This window comes from Sorex araneus, chromosome X (assembly GCF_027595985.1).
Source record: "Sorex araneus isolate mSorAra2 chromosome X, mSorAra2.pri, whole genome shotgun sequence".
Lineage (NCBI taxonomy): Eukaryota > Metazoa > Chordata > Mammalia > Eulipotyphla > Soricidae > Sorex > Sorex araneus.
The window spans coordinates 213,359,715-213,377,918 of record NC_073313.1 but is presented as its reverse complement, the minus strand read 5'-3'; the positions used below and the strand labels follow the sequence as shown (position 1 = coordinate 213,377,918).

The 18,204-nt window shown below is 36.3% G+C and overlaps 1 protein-coding gene across 5 annotated transcripts in view; it reads left to right on the top strand.

Moving 5' to 3' along the window:
* Positions 1–18,204, top strand: part of ZNF385B (zinc finger protein 385B) — a 427,342-nt gene that overhangs the window by 365,066 nt on the left and 44,072 nt on the right. For all 5 annotated transcript variants that reach the window (XM_055122074.1, XM_055122075.1, XM_055122076.1 and 2 more), the window contains one exon: positions 457–567. In XM_055122074.1, the coding sequence (XP_054978049.1) occupies positions 457–567 (111 nt within the window). The remainder of the gene's footprint in view (positions 1–456; positions 568–18,204) is intronic.

Sequence of the window (18,204 nt, the reverse complement as noted above, 5' to 3'; positions counted from 1 at the left end):
GAAAACTAATTATTTTTAAAAGACTTGACATTTGCTCTGCTATGAGTATGTCATTTATATATTTACCATAGATAAAAACATTATAAATTCATAAAAATATCCACAATCACATTGAGGTTATGTGAAACTACCATAAACATTATCATCATATATCGGGAAAACATTGGCCATTTATTTTTAGCCATGATTTTGGGATCTCAAGTTTTCTTGCTTTAAGATTCTTTTGAAGCTTTTCAGAACTTCTCATGTAGATTTTTTGGGACTTAGTGGTTTTTCTGCAATTTTTAAATTTCAAACTAATTATTTGTTTTCAATTTTGGAAGCAGATACTTTACTATTCAGCAAGATGTTTAAAACTAAAAATTGCCATCTTAAATAATTATATGATAAAAAATTTTCACTATTGACTATCTTTAGCAATTCATGAATTGACTACTTTGCCATTTTTTTCTTCAGATGGATCCTGTGCAAAAAGCTGTCATTAACCACACATTTGGAGTATCCATTCCCCCAAAGAAGAAACAAGTGATTTCTTGTAATGTCTGTCAGCTTCGCTTTAACTCGGATGTGAGTATCACCTTTCCATTGCTTTTGTCGTCTGTCAAGCTGAAAGTCTAATTGTTCTAAATATGTACGTCTCTTTATATCCGCAATTCTCTAGAAGCATCTCATTTTGGTGACACAATTATTTCTGTATATTAGTTCTTCAAAGGTTTTGAATTCAAAACCAGACATGAGCAACCTGACAATATCTAATATCCAAAAACTAGAAGACTTTAGTATATAATTAATCGTATCTGTACTATTCTATACTTAATCCCTCAGAAATATATTCTCTTCAAAGTATTTAATATCAGAAAATCTGAAAAACCTTCTAAGTGCAATAAAAATAGTTTAAAATTAAATGCAATGAATACTGAAGAAAATAACTGGTATTGCTCTTAATAATGAGTATCACATTTCATGTGTGTCAAATTATATTATATATAGAAATAATATAACATGAAATCAAGATAAATAAGTTCGAATTTTTATAATACCAAATTTCAATGTGAATTTAATGGCAAATGCAAATCTGAAAGTGATAGTACATATGACAGTATCTGAGTTAATTCACCTTAGAAAATGTTTAATAAGAAGTTCTGATGACATATTTTTTGGGAAATACTAACTTCATAAACATCCTTGCTTGAATATACAATTAAATAATTTATCATCAATAATGCTTTGATAATTTCGTAAATAAAAATTGTTAAAAGTATACTTAAAAATAGTGTAGTGAGCCGACATTTATGCATGCCATTAGGTAGGGGTCTGAGTCCATTTACTTGCTTATAGCTGTCCTGTTTTACCAGCACCACTTGTTAAAGAGGCTTTCCTTGCTCCACTTCGTATTTCTTGCTCACTTATCAAAGATTAAATGATCATATATTTAAGGGTGTGTGTAAGACTAGCATCCAAGGCCAGGAAAAACAGGGGCTAGGAGGACTTGTCAGCAGTTGGATAGAGAAGTGACCTGAATGGCAATAGATGGAAATGATCATGCTGGACAAGAACTGAGTGTTAAAAGTAGGTAAAGGAATATACATGATAACCTTTCAGTATCTGTATTGCAAACCACAATGTTTGAAGTTGGAGGAGGTGATGACTCCCATCTTCTTTTGCCCAAGGATTGCTTTAGCTATTCATGGGGGATTATTGTTCCATGTGAATTCCAAGAGTATTTGATCTATTTCTTTGAGAAATGTCATGAATATCCTTATAGAGACTGCATAGAATCTCTGTAATGCATTGGGGAAGTGTTGCCATTTTAACTATGTTGATTCTCCCAACCCATGAGCAGGGGATGTGTCTCCATTTCCTCATGTCCTCCTCTGTCTCTTGAAGTAGTGTTTGTAGTTTTCTTAGTATAGGTCCTTTACGTCTTCAGTTAAAGTACTTGATTTTCTGAGGCAAAATTATGAATTTTTTAAGTACATCTTTCTTTTCTTTCATTGTTTATATATACAAAAACCATGGACTTTGGGGTATTGATTTTGTAACCTGTCACTTTACTATACAAATATATTGTTTTTATGAGTTTTTTTGGGTAGCATTCTCAGGATTTCCTAAGTACAGTATCATGTCACTTGCAAATAGTGAAAGTTTGACTTCTTCCTTTCTTCTCTGGATGCCCTTGATATACTTTTCTTTTTGAATGCTATGGAAAGTGCTTCCAGTACTATATTGAGTAGGAGTGGAGAAAGTGGGTAACCTTGTCTTGTGCCTGATAGCAGAGGAAAGAATCATATTTTTCCCCCTATTTAGACCAGTGCTTTCTGAGGGCTTGTGTTAGGTGACTTTGACTTTATGGAGGAAAGTTCCTTCAACTCCCATTTTGTTGAGAGTTTTTACCATGAATGAGTGCTGTATGTTGCCAAATGCTTATGCTTTATCTGTATATATTAATATGAGCAAATGGATTTTATCTTTTCTTTTATTGACACAGTATATTATGTTGATTGACTTGTGAATGTTAAATCATTGTTGCATCCCTGGGATGAATCCTGCTTGGTCATGCTGTATGATCTTCTTGATGAGTTGTTAGATTCTATTTTGTTGAGGGTCCTTGCATCTGTGTTCGTCAAGAATATCAGTCTGTAATTTCTTGTATATTTATGTGGTATCTCTGCTTTTGGTATCAGGGTGGTATTTGCTTCATAGAAAATGTTTGGGAAGGTTTATATTTCTTTAATTTTCTTGAAAATCTTGAAAAGAATTGGCAGTAGATGCTCTTTAAAGGTTTGGAAGAATTCATTAGTGAATCCATCTGGTTTAGAAGAATTCAATAATCAATATGGGCCTGGGATTTTTTTTTATGAAAACTTTTCATTACCATTTAAATTTTCTTCATAGTGATAAATTTAGTTGATAATGATAGTGATAAGTGATAATTATTCAAAATCTTCTTGATTCAGCCTTAGGTAGTTATAGGAATCCATGAATTTATCAAGTTTCTCTTGTTTTATGGCATAAAGAGTCTCAAGGTATTTTCTAATGAGCCTTTTAATTTCCGTGATTTCCTTTCCGATGTTTCCCCCTTTCATTTCTGATTCAGTTTATTAGGGCCCTCTCTCTTTCCTTCTCTCTCTCTCTCTCTCTCTCTCTCTCTCTCTCTCTCTCTCTGTTTGTGTGTGTGTGTGTGTGAGTCTTGCTAGTTTATCTATCTTGTTTATTTCTCAAAGATCCAGTTCTTGGTTTTGTTGATTTTTTGGATTATTTTGTGGGGATTCCAGCTCCTTCATTTCTGCTCTGAGCTTTATTATTTTCTTCCTTCTTAATGGGCTACAGTTGTTGGTCATTTCTCAAGATCTTAAGCTGTGAAGTTAAGTCATTCATGTAACCTTTTCTTCCTTCCTAATGAATGTGTGCAGGGCTATAAACTTTCCTCTTAACACTGATTTTGCTGTGCTCATTTTCATGTTTCCAGGAATCTTTTGATTTCCTCTCTAAGCCACTGGTTGTTCAGTGTCTAGTTGTTTAATCTCCAGATGTTTGATATGATTTTCTGTTTCTATGTCTGATTAGCTTCTATTTTCAGTGCTTCCTGGTCTGAAAAGACAGTTAATACAATTTATATCCTCTTATAATTTTATGGAGGTATGTTTTTGGCCCAGCCTGTGGCTCAGCTTGATTATCTTGGAGTTATTATCTATCTTGGAGAATGTCCCAAGTGCACTGGAGCAGAATGTACATTCAGCTTTTGTGGGATGAAAAGTCCTGTATATACCTACTAGTCCTCTTCCATTTCATCTTTCAAAGCTAGCATTTCCTTGCTGAACTTTAATCTATGATCTATCAAGAGGTGACAATATGGGGTTTCCAAATACTTTTGTGTTGCTATCAATGTGTTTCTTCAAGTCTATTAGCAGTTGTTTTAAGTATTTTTTTGCCCCTCCTTAGGTGTATATATGTTTATGAGTGTGCGTTCTTCCTGATGTGCAGACCCCTGGATCATTAAGAAATGATTTTCACTGTCTCTTATAATCTTCTTAGACTGAAGTCAATGTTGTTGATTCTAGTATGGCCACACTGGCCTTTTTGAAGGGGTTGTTTGCTTGAAAAGTTGTTTTTCAGCCTCTGATTTTGAGTTTGGGCTAGATTTGACTATTCAAATGTGATTCTTGCAGGCAGCAGAGTGTTGGGTTCAATTTTCTAATCTGTCCTGCCACTCTGGGTCTCTTAATTGGTGCATTTATCCCATTGACATTGAGGGAGATTATTGTTGTGGGGTTTTGTGACATCTTTCTCCAGTTTGGTGTGGTAGTAGGGCTTATTTATATCTTAAAGTAGCTGGTTTCATTCTTCTTCTAATAATGGTTTTGAGCCTCTGAAGTTCTGAGTTGTTGTTTATCTGTGAAGTTGTGTACTATTCCTTCAAATCTGAATGAGTCTGGATGGATAAGGCATTCTTTGTGAGATATTCATTTCACTGAGGTTTTTCACTATCTCATTCTTCAGAAACACAATTATGCAATACACAACACACACACACACACACACACACACACACACACACCGCACAGATCTGTCTTCTTTATGTGAACAAAGAGAAGCTCCCTACTCCTTGCAGTTTCATCTGAGACTACCACCACCATCTGGATCACCCATCACCCTGAAGGTAGGCAATGTCACACACATTGGGAAACAAAAACTGGCCAGAAAAGTATGAAATTTCGTTTTCCCCAGAGAGAATGCACAATGATTTTATTTCAATAAAACCTGCATAGGTTCTCTGACATCCCAAACTATACAATAATTAATTTGCATCATTTTAAACCACAGTTTGTGGTAATTTGCCAAAACCGCAGTAGAAAACTAATAACCATAGTTTGTGTGTGAATGCTTCACCCTTGCGTGGGTTCTGATCTCTCACAATATTCATAGTCACTAAATTCAGGTCATAATTTCAGTTAGGACATAAATTCAGGTTTATTGCTTCTAAAGCCAGAGCTCTTCCAATACTGTATTATGTTACACCACATAATAACTCATCTTCTTAGCATTGATTGAACTTCAACTTTATGCCTATCACTGTGCTAGGCTTCAGAGTAGCAGTTTGTGATTCGCAAATGGTGTAAACAAAAATATCTAAGGGGTGTCCTTACGTTGATCTTCTCAGAACAGGTTGCAGGTCTTCTGCTCTGTGTCTTCATTTTCATATATATATATATATATATATATATATATATATATATATATATATATAGGTACTGCATAGTTGTAGAACACTGAAGTTAAGTCACCTTGAATATGATTGTTATAATTCTAACTTGATAAGTCACTTTAAAACTGTGGACCTCAGTTTGCTTCTATGCTACAACCTAAAATAAAAGGTGTAATCTTTAAGGGGCTCTAAGATTACTAGTAATTTTTATGTCATTTAAATACTTCCATCACACATGTAGGGCAACTGAGATCCAGAAATGATGATGTAGCTTTGTTTCTCATTTGGAGCATGGTTGGATGAAGGGAAGTATGCCTTTTTTTTGATATTGAAGATTTGCTCTGGGCATCACTTCTCCTTTAACTTAAATTTATTGCTGTCATAATTTTCTCTTTAGTTATAGGGAAATAGACACGTATACACACTTGAGCATGTGACCACAGGCATCCTTGTCATCACTCAGAAACTCTGTGGATAAGAAAGAAAGAAATTAAATGTCTGAATCATGCCTTTAGACTCTGAACAGTTTTTCTACGAAGTCTGGATGACCAACTCACAAGTGTGGCATACACATGTTCCCGGTGTTTGGTGATGGTGCTATAATCTGCATAACTGAGCTTGGAAATGGAACATTTTTTATTTAGGGGAGAATTTATTATTTTTTAATTACCCTATTTACATTTTAATGTAAGAATTAAGAAGATGCTCATCCTTATTTTCTTTAATAACATTTCTAAATCAGCCTGAGACTGAATTGGCTTCGCTCTTCACTGTAGAAAATATGTTTATTGAAAAATCTGGAAGGCAGATTTGCACAGCAAACAAACTGCATTCTGAAGCTTTCTGTAACCCACATAAAATGTACCAGGGCAGGCCTCATGCATTAAAAATTCAATGTGACCTAGTTTAAGGGTCCCATAGCCCCCTTTGTCCATCTTTTAGCATCTCTGTAGAATTTCACTGTTGGAAAGCAAAAAGCTACAGCTTTATTTATACAATACAGCATTATGTAAATGAGTAAGCATTAATCACAAACATTTCCCAAATGAACCTTTACAAATTAACACCATTAACTTTGCCAGGGGCAGACATTGCAGTCTAGGAATAATACATCCTTCCAACTGAGTCACAGTCATTTGCCCAAATATGTGCAGCACCCAGTTTCTTCTTGTCCACACTTTAATTTTATAATGCAATTTCAACTGAGCATTGATTGCTATTGCTCTAAGACTGAGTGCCCCTATCTCCAGTGAATGAGTGCAGCTGTTGCATAGTCATGGATTGATAAGCCTAATTATAAAAGTTACCATTTAGTGGGGAAATCAGTATTTCTAGAGTAGATCTTGCCTGGGAACAGGTCTTCTAGTCTGTTCTATAATTAACTTAATTTTTATTAAAGCATAGTTGACATAAAACCATATTAGTTTCAGGTGTATAAAATGTGATTCAGTACCTGTTCATATTGCAAAATGATCACTAAGTTGTCTAGTTACCATAGTTATCAGTTCTTTTTTTCTAAAATGAAAACTTTTAAGGCTATACTCAGCAGTTTTAAAATATGGAATACAATATTGTTAAGTATCATCATCATGCTCAATACTTCACTCCATATCTTATTTATTACCAGAAGTTTGTCCCTTTTAGTCCCTTCCTACCAACTTATCTATTTTATTCATCTCACTCTGGCAGCCACTAATCTGTTTTATAGTTGATTTTAAATAAGACTCACGTGTATTAAATGTTCAATTCTCATATGAAACAGACATAAATTATTTCTAATACATGCTTTTCAAATATCTTTGAGACTAAGCTTTCACTTTTTACTAGGTGGGAAGATTCCAAGATTTTGAAGATTCCAAATGACTTGTAATTTGCATATTGATTTCAGTTCCTTGTAGATAAGAAGCATGAGAATGAATGAATTATTCCTTAGATTCATAAACAAAAGAAGAGCATCATGAATCTCTTAATGTTTAAACAGAAAGATGGCCTTTTTATTGTTATTAGCATATCAAAATAACATTTTGTCATAAATTCCCTTAATATTTGACTGGCACTTTTATGCCTTCCTAGGAAAATCAAAATGGAAGCATAATAATCTTCTGAACCAGGTACTATATATCCTAATTCAAGAATTGACCCTGAAATTTTGATATGCAACATTCATACCTTAATTGCTTGAGCATGGAATGCAGTACCCTAACTTCTGACTACATAAGCTTCCATTGGACACTTTAATTATCTATTTGAAGTTTGAATTTACAGTATACATTTTGAATAACATAATAAGCTTCTAATTTCACATTTTTGTGCTTCTTTTTGTGCTTCTTTAAGAAACTTTTATCTTACCTAGATTTAGTTGTTATTTGTCTTTGTTTTATGGTTTTTAATTATCAAGTATCTGTAATTTTAACTGACCAATTCTATGCTGTGCTCTTTTTTTGTCATATCTCAAAGCATAAGAAGATGACCTATGTCATTTTATTGATTTATGTCAGACTGATTAAGTACAAATGAATAGAAAATCAATGGTTCACTTGGAAACTAACATGGCAAGATTACCAGTTCTTTGTATGAGCATTTCTTTGTATAACCTGGCTCTACTGTTTTTCACTATAAATCTCTGAAATTTAAGAAAGTACAATCATATTTTTTAATATTAATTTTTATTTTTATTGAATCACCGTGAGGTATAGCTTTACAAAGCAGTTCATGATTGGATTTAAGTCATACATAGTTCTAACACCCCTCCACCACTGTAATGTCCAAGCACCAATGTCTCCAGTTTCCCTCCCATCCACCCAAACCACCTCCACATCCCAGTCTGCCTCTATGATGGGCACTTCTCTTCTCTCTCTCTCCCTCTCTTTCTCTTTTTCTCTCTCATTTTAGGCATTATGGTTTGAAAGTGTGTTCGTTTAACAGTCCTCTCAGTCCCCCCCCCCATGACTATAGTTCATGTGCCATTGATATTTTAGTGTCACTTCTACATCTCGGTCATTTTAGCAGTATTAATTTTGGCGAAGGTCATTGAAGTATGCCTTCATGGTCCTTGATACCTGTATCTCTTCTGTTTGTTTTCAGTTTACTCCCACTTCCTGATTTCTTTAGCAGTTAATATAATACAATATAAATTATGTCTTGCATAAACAAACTGGACCCATCTGCCATCTGTCACTTCTGAGGCACTAATACTGCTTCTGCTTGAGGCCCTGGCACCCTCAGTCATCCGACAGAGATCTCAGCTATCAGGAGAGTAGGGAGAAAGTCACAAGTTTGGGTCCCACTAACTACCATTTCTACATACTGTTGGCCGCTGAGGCTGACTCCACCTCCCAGCCAGCTGCCATGAGGCAGCAGCAGGTCCCTGCAGCAGCTGGAGTATCTTTCCAGAGAAGTTAGAGCAGCTGGGACACAGGAGCCCGCTAGGCACGGGCTCTGAAGATGTCCCTTGCAGCTAAAGCAGGAAAGAGACTCAGTCGCCACGGCACCTACTTGTGTTTCTTGAAGGATTGAGCTTTTTATTTGTCACTAAATAACAGTCTACTAAGGGAGTTTGCACTTTGCTGTTGGCTGCTTAGAACTTGCTTTGAACTGTAGAAATTCTTACCAGTAGTTATCAATGTTTCTCTTCTTCCATTAGCATGTGTTCTAAACCATCACACTTCTCTCTATATTCACTACAACCTCTCCGCTAGTTTTTCTCCACCTCCTCCCGAACCACCACCCCACCTCACCCCTTCGCCCCTTTCTTTCTTCTCTGGTACACTGTGAACATGCAGGAGAGATAGAAGAATAGTGTTGCATGTAAAAAAAAATAAGTGTGAAAATGGTTGTTATGAATATACTATTTTCCTATAACCCTTGAACATTCATTCTTTATTTAAGCTGTTTGATAATAATAGGATTTGTTGTCTTAAATTTAGAGACACTTCACTTGAAGAGCTCTACAGGAAAATTTAAAATATATATTAAACCTATTATATAAAACTCTAACATACTTGTTAAGGATTTTTGTTTGTTGTTTGTTTTTGTACCACACCTGGCAGTGCACAGGAATGACGCCTGGCTTTACCAGGGATCACTCTGGTGGGACTCTGGGGACCGTATGTGGTGCTTGGAATAGAAACTGGTTTGCCACATAAAAAGCAGGCGCCCTACTCACTGGGCTTTCTAGACCCTCTAACATATTGCTCAATTTTTTTATAGATTTCCTGAGTTTTGAATACTGCATTTAATGGTGTATTGTATCATTATACATCAAGGATAATTTTGAATATTAATGAATGCCCAATATTTGACTCTATTTCACCACAGTTTCATATTTAAAAAGACAACATTTAGGGGCTGGAGAGATAGAAAGACAACAGTTAGGGGCTGGAGAGATAGTAGAGCAATTAGGGTGCTTTTTGCACACAGCAGAACAGAATTCAATCCCTGGTATACCATATGGTCCCCTGAAACTGCCAAGAGTGATCCCTGAGTCCAGAGCTAGGAGTAATTTCTGAGCACCTCTGGGTGTGTTCCCCCAAACAAAAATCAGCAGATAATGTACATGTGTTAATAATCTAGAATTATTCCTTCCCTTCACATCACTTTTTTTTTCCTTTGGCATTTTGGGTCATAGCCGGTAGTGCTCAGTGGTTACTCCTGACTCTTCACTCAGGAATCACTCCTGGCGGTGCCTGGGGGATCATATGGGATACATGGAACCATATGGGATCACATGGAACCCGGGTTGGCCACATGGAAGGCAAACATCCTTTAAACTGTACTATCGCTCTTCCCCCACCCTTTCAGATCACTTTCTTATTCCCGTATATACCTCTATACTGTTTGTCTTGAAAACCCTTAAGGTTGCAGCTCCCTTTAGTATACTAATGTATGCTTTGTTTATATAACTTCTCATTCTCATTGTGTCTATATACAATTATATTTAAATATCTGTAGTATATATCATTTGTCAAATTTTTTTTAAATTGGCATTGATAAAATGCATGAGAGATAGTAGAATTTTAAGAATATTAGTGCCAGTGACCAGAGTGATGGTACAGCAGGTAGGATATTTGTCTTGTACCTGGCTGATCTGGGTTCGATCCCCCACATCGCATATGGCCCTGAGCATTGCCCAGAGTAATTCCTGAGTGCAGAGCCAGAACTAACCCCTGAGCGCTGCCAGGTATAACCCCAAAATTTATAAAGCAAACAAAAGTATATTAGTGCCTAGCCAGTTAGGTTTCATTTATGTTAATAGTGGCCTCCTATTCAATAAGAAAACTAATCCATGCAAGTTGGTCCTCTCCGTCGATTGAATATATGATGAGGGATTTGGAGAAAGCAACGGTTAAACAGGTTTCTGTGACTAATAATAAAAGGTATAATTTTAAAAATACAATTATTGTACAATAATAATCACCTGCCCGGGTTGGAAAGTATAAACCTGCCTGTAAAGTTTACATCCCGCTATTAAGCAATACAAATTATAAAATGAAAAGAATAGTTTTGTAAGCTTGAAAAACCGATTCTGTCAATAAAAATGGAATTGAAGATAGAATCGATGGCATTAAATGGAAAGCTAGAAAATGATAGCCTGCTTTTGTCAAACATTTTACATTTTTCTCATAAATAAGACTATTTATATTGATTCTTAGGTTTGGAAGGTAGTGAAGCAGATAGGAGGTAATTAAAAGCATAAATCTCAGGAGCTTCAGAAGGTAATTCTCTGCTTTGCAGACAGAGCTGACAAAATGATGAACATTTTTTGCTTCAACATGACAGAATTATAGCATGGTTACAGGACGAAGGAACATAACGTGCTAAAAGTTCTGTTCAATAGCTGCTGTTTAACAGGGCTCTTAACAAAGTTCAGTCAGCTTTTTTTTGAACATAGAGTAGTTACTTATTAAATTTTTTAAAAGGTGCCTCCAAAGTAACACTATAATAGTACAAAAATGTCACAGTCTTTCTCAGCATTACTTTGTCTTAAATGGATATTCAGATAATTCTGGGCTGATTTTAAATCCATCTTGAAATAAAAAGATGAGCAGAGAAGTGAAGTTTAAAAAGTGATCATTATAACTCATAAAAAACTTATCAGATCGTTTATTTAACTAATGGAGAAATTATGCAACACAGAGTTCAATAATTTTCTGCCTTTTCTTAAAACACATAGAAAGCCCAGTGACATGTTGTTTTCACTATTTATAAGCATTTAACAATATCCAAGGATGATTGAATATAGTGGTGTGATAAAGGTTAGTATATCACTAATAAGGCATCAATAATATTCCTGTATATTAGAGTGTGTCATCAAAGGGAAAAATTATCTATATATACCATCAGTGACGCAAGTTTTTGCACATTTCTTTAAATATTGATAAAACAGTAATAATGCCCATTTGGAAGTACTGTCAGTTTTTTATTCATAAAATTTCTGTGATAATAACTCTTTTGGCTAAACGAAGTTTTTCCTAGGAGTATTCTCAAGTCATTTTGTTTGTGAATTTTGGTATGTAAAAGTTATTTTACAACTCGGGGAGACTTTGAGGGTTTCTGTATTTTTATTTTTTATATTAATTCCTTTATGTATTTTGGAGTTAGCAATGAGATAATGTTTCACTCTATTTTTGTCAGTCAAGATACTTCAGTTAAAATTTCATTCAACAGGTGTTTTGGAATCAGATCAAATTTCTAGTCTGAACACCTATAGGTTTCCTAAATGATTTGTTGCTGGCTTAAAGTTTAATGAAGTCTACCTTACTGACATAATCAACTTATCATAACTTGTCTTCTATTTTAAGTGCTTGAGTGGGCAGTTGGCTATCACTGTCAGAACCTTCACAACCAGAGAAAACTCTTACTTAGATAAGACAAAAACAAAACAAAACATTTTAGCACTGGCATCATTGTTTACAAGTAGCTATCTTCATAAATTTCAGAACAACTTTGGAAAGAGGTAGCTTTTATCTGTTTCCAAGTGGCTCTTTGAATAGTGTCAGTATTACTTTTGAAGGCCAAAGAAGTTCACATATAATGTAGGGTTATGCGCAAGTTTTTTCTTTTGTGGTGCTAAGGATCAAGATCAAGTTCTCCTACAGGCAAGCCACACGAAAGAAGGGTAGGAGGAGGGATACCTAGAAAGAAAGGGGAAAAGTAAAGTTCAGATTCCCTCCAGACTCACAAAACTGATTAACTTGTTAGGGAACAACTATAGTGAGAAGTACTGCTGAATTCTATTATTTTAACCACAGCGTAATAAAATTCGGGAATGGAGATATCACAAGGGTTAGAATAATTTCCGGTGGAAAGCTGGAATATGATGGCGCTTGTTTTGCTGCCTCCTTTACTAAATCCACTTTGTGCACATTATCTCTGTATTTGCACAAGAACTCATGGAGAAAGTGAGACCACAAAATAAACTTGAAAGACAGATGGAATTTGAGACAAAGAGAGGATTTAGGAATTATGAAATACTAAACGGGCTGGAGCGATAGCACAGTGGGTAGGGCATTTGCCTTGCATGCAGCGGACCCGGGTTTGATTCCTTCGTCCCTCTAGGAGAGCCTGGCAAGCTACTGAGAGTATCTCGCCCGCAAGGCAGAGCCTGGCAAGCTACCCGTGGAGTATTTGATATGCCCAAAACAATAACAAGAAGTCTCACAGTGGAGACATTACTGGTGCCCACTAGAGCAAATTGATGACTAACAGGATTAAAGGGATACAGTGATACAGAGTTAAAACAGATAGGGCTTCTTACAGCTGTGGAGTCTTCTCTAAATAGACTGCCAGGGTTTGAGCTCTCTAAAGTTATGCTACTTGCATGTTTGCACTCATGAGCCCATGAGGACTGGAGCTGTTGACAGAGATGTTTGAATGTTCCTTCTTACAGAGCAAATGTCCACAGCTTCTTTTCGCCACATGTTCTGAGACTGAATTATTGTTAGTGATGAGAATTTCCTATCTTTTAAAATAAAAATAAAAAGAAGCCTTGGTGTTTGTGGGGTCTTTTTCCCCCTCTCACTTAGATTGAGAGAGTTGAGTTATCTAAGAAAGTTTGCTTTTTTAAAAACTTTTTTACTAACAACCCCTTTCACCCAAGAAATGTAACATGGACGTGATCTGCCAGGAAAACCTCTGATTTATGCAGATGATTTTTAATTCATTTTTTGTCATTGGAGCTATCTCTGCAGTGAACTGCCTGTTTCTGAGATTCATTTGTGAATCTCTGGATATGCGCTTAAATGGCACCTGGAGGCACTTTGTGGGTGTGACAGCCAGAGCCCCAGCGGGATGGGAAGATGGGGACAACCCAGTCCCGATCCCATGAGGCCTGATGTTTTCAGTCACTGGTCTGAATACTTGGTGTTTTCAGCAACTGCACACATGGAGTTTTCAGAGGATTTATTCTCTGGTGTGGGGCGCCCAGGATGAGCCTGTGAAGATGCTGTGAGGGTGGTAATGATTGGAAGACATGGTGATTTCTGGAAGTCTGGGGCTGCCAGGGTTTATCTGGTGCAGAAGGAGAGAGGACACCTGCTCCCATCTGAGGTGCCCCGGTGAAATCAGCCTGGCACATGGTCTGGAGCCATACTGCAGTGAGCTGCTCGGAGATTCATTTGTAAGTCCACATTAGTATATTTTTAAGGAGGAAAACTTTCCACAGATTCTGTTACAGCATTATTCCAAGTATTCTATTATTCTGTTACTATATTGTTCGCATTATAGTAACAAGTAAATTTCAATAGTGTCAACACCATACAAGAGGTAATTTGTATTCCTACTAGACGATCTACTATAAATGAAAACAATAAATTTGAATTTTAGAGATATTAGCTGGCCACTAAGACATCAAGTAGAAATTAAATTTATTTTAACTTTAATCGAACAAAAATAATGTTTGGTAAATAAAACATCTCGCAGTTGGCAGTCTCAGTCTTTTTGCACTTCAAGAGAGACTTTAGATTTGCTTTAAATTGGCATTACACATAAGCTGGGAAGATAGCTCAAGTAGTAGAGTACATGTCTAACATGTACAAGGCTGAATTGGTGCCTCATTTCACACGAATCTCACTGCCCAACTACTACCACTTAATCTCCTGGTATGGCCATAGTTCACCATAGCAACACCAGCAATGCCAGGTGCAGCTCTGCCAGTGATATTAAAAATACATACTTATGATATTAAGTATGGCAGATACATATTGCTGTTATAGTCTCGTGACCAACAACTATTTTTATAACTTTTTATCATTGATAATAGCCAACAAAACTGCTCTCTGAAATGTAGTTTTCATTAGATATGAACATTAAGTTTACAGCAATTACCTGGCTTTTTGTTCTAAAAAGAAATAACATTCTTTGTTATTTCAGAGACATATATAATTCTTTTTATTGATTGTTCATGTTGTGAATTTTTATTGGCATTTTATTTTATCTTTAGGTATGGAAAAGGAGAGAATCACTACTGAAGTAGTTAGGTTATTTGTTATAGTTATGAAATTTAATTTATTCAAGCCAACAAAATGCCCTATGTGTACTTTTAAACTAAACATACCAGCAATGTCGTTTTAAGATATACACAATAGTCATAAAAAGGAATATTTAGTAACATCTCTAAATTTGGGTATTTATGTCTAAATTTGTAAAATATCAAAATATAATTACTGAATTGCTGATTAATATTTAAAATATAAAATTTGAATATCTAAAAGACTTTCTCTTCAAACCTAGTTTTCTAAAGATCATTGAATAATTGTCTTTTGAATACATTTCCATTTTTGTAAATTCTTACTAATTTGGACTACATTAATTAAGGGTTTGTGATCATTAAGATATAAAATAAATTGCACTTGCCCAGTCGGGGCCCGTGCTCGGCTCCGGCCGGCCGGGTTTTCGGCCCCGGCGCCCATGCCCCTGCAGAGCCGGTGGATGTAGAACAAGCGGGAACCAGAGACAGCTTTAGGAATTGGGGTTCCAGCAAGTGCTTGCACCCATGTATGGAGACTGTGAACTAAGCTTTTGCCCCACGCCGGCTAACGGAGGAAATAACCTTCCTTCTTGGTCTCTCTCCCCTCCGGGAGAAGGCGTGGTGTCCGACATTTTGTGGGTCCGTTAAGAAGGTATGAACTTTGGCGCGGAAAAAAAAAAAAAAAATGTGTGCTTTGAACTTGAAACAGCCGCGGGATACAGGGCCAGCCCCAGTCTGGGCCGCGCGGCCGCTACTGCGGCCGCGCGACATTTTATCTCTTCATTCACATCAATGGAAAACTTATTATCAAATATTTCCCTATTAATAGAGCTGTATTCTTAGGGGATAAATTCCAACAAGAATAGTGAGTCTGTTTTGAAACTCTAAGAACAATAGTGAGTTATGTGTTGAAATCTGGAATGTAATCAAGGTAAAGAGAAAAGGAAGTGAAATTATCACTCACCTATGGGGTGGGTTGGGGGGTGAGGGGTGGTCTGTATACTGGTTTTTCTTTTGTTTGTTTGTCTGTTTTGTTTTTGCTTTTGTTTTTGTTTATATGGGTGGTGGAATATGGGCACTGGTTAAGGGATGGGTGTTTGAGGATTGTGTAACTGAGATATAAGCCTGAGAAGTTTGTAACTTTCCACTTGGTGATTCAATAAAATAAAAAAAAAATAATAATAATAAATAAATTGCACTTTTCTTTTAAAAACAATTCATTCTTCCTCTCACCTAAATATATCTGTATTTTTGGCTAACATTCCTCTGAAAAAATTGAGTCATTCTCAAACTTTGATAATATTTGAATTTTACATTTAAATCAAACATTGTTTTGTGAATTTTATCAGGTTGAACCATCTATGGTGATCAGATTAATTGAATAATCAATATGTGATTTTAGGTGTTCTGAGACTACCTTGATAAATAAGCATTTATTAGCCATTGTATATAAAATTGTTTTTCAAATAACTAAGCAATCGATCTGTTGAATATACTCATCCTAAACTGAGTGTGGGAGCTAAAGATAGTAGAGTGCCTTGCATGTGATTGACCCAGGTTCATCCCTCCTCCCCCCCACATCTCATAAGGTTTGCCAAGCACCTGTAGGAGTGATCCCTGAGTGCAGATAAGTAATCTCTGGGGCCCTGAGCCCTATGTCCTGATCACTTACCCCCAAAAAAAATAAAATTAATTTTAATTTATAAATAAACTGAGTCTAATCGTGTCATGTCAAAAAACTAAGTGAAGACTATGCTTCAGTTTAGGCCATAATCAGGACAAATAGGAAGCAATAATCAAAAGCACGGTAACTTTTGGTACCCAAATTTAATCAGTTAACCACCTAGAGTGCTCGTTGGTCTGGTTTTTAACCTGCTTTGTATATCTCTAATTCTTGCCATATCCCATTGCTGGTATTACCAGGGATTAGGCATATTGGTGTATTCTTTCTTAAATCTTACTTCTGCCCTCCTGCTTTGATGTGTAGACTGCATTCCTTCTTTAGGACTCCCCTTAACTGTCTTGTCATTTGAGAAACTCATATATATTCCATAGTCTAAATTAGCCCCATTCCCATTAATTATAATACTCATGAGTTTCCTCTGTGAAGTATAGCAGTTTGAAATAATATATTCTAATATATTCTGTTGCTGTCATTTTGCTTTGGGGTGCCACACCCAGCAGTGTTCCAGGCTTACTCCTGGTTTCATACTTAGGGATCACTAATGGTGGGTCTCGCGGGGCCAGGAGCTATGCTGGGGATCAAAGGCAAAATGCTGTACTCACTATAGTATATCCTTGGCCTCTGTAACAATATATTTATTGATGTAAGAATTTTGTTTAATGTATGCTTCCATGACACATTCACACACTGGATTGTTGACTCCCTGTAAGAACAGGATCTGTCTTTGGTTCATTTCTTGGTACTCCACCCAATGTATATAAAAAATATACCCAGGTCGAATAAATGTAGATACAATTTTCACTCTTGTTCTTTAATCAGTTATTGAGAAGTTCTCTAATCTATGATTGAATATAATTGAACTATTGAAAACTATACTTTGTATGTCCTTAAAAGTCACATGCTCAAACCTGCATTCACTTATAGATCATCTTTTCTGAAAACAATTTTACTTGAGGCACTGCAATATACGGTACTGTTATTGATAGGGTTTCATGCCCGCCATCGTGCCAGGTGGTGGGTGACCTTCCCTCTACCATTGACTCAAGGTCTCTCCTCATACCCCCACCCAGTAAGTACAACTTTACAAACATACTCTCATTTTCTGTTACCTTTAGTCATTGTTTTTTTCTATGTGATGTTTCTTTATTAACTATATAGGAGGAAGATCATTCTGATCCTCTCCTGACCCATGATGATCATTGTAGGGGCTGAATGATGGGTAGGGTGGGTAAGGTTCTTGCCTTGCAAGCAGCTGACCTGGGCAATCTCCGATACCTCATATGGTCTCCTGAGCCAAGCTAGGAGTGATCCCTGAATACAGTCCCTGACACCCCATATGGTGGAGTGATCCCTGAGTGCAAAACCAGAAGTATGCCCTGAGCCCTGCTGAGTGAGGTCCAAAAAGAAAAAAAAAATGATCAATTTTTACCAGAGTTGCTCAGGAAAAGTTTTTCGTCTGTCTCGGATTTCCTCCCCCATGAATATTGCTTGGACCCAGAGTATGGAACTTCCCTTTGCATTCTTTGATGTAGTGCTCAACGGCCCAGTTTTTTCATTCTTTGTTTGATTCCAGGGTCTTCCATTTCTGACACTGTGATATCAGACACTTACTAACTTTTCAGGGTCTCTGTAATCTCTTGCTAATGCTACTTTCCTCATATGGTTTGATAAGGATTAAATGAAATTATCATTATACAATACTCAGCACAGTGCATGACACTCAGCAAACAATAAATATGTGTTACTATTTTCATTGGACTGGAGCGATAGCACAATGGGTAGGTCGTTTGCCTTGAACGCAGCCGACCCGGGTCCGATTCCTCCGTCCCTCTCCAAGAGCCCGGCAAG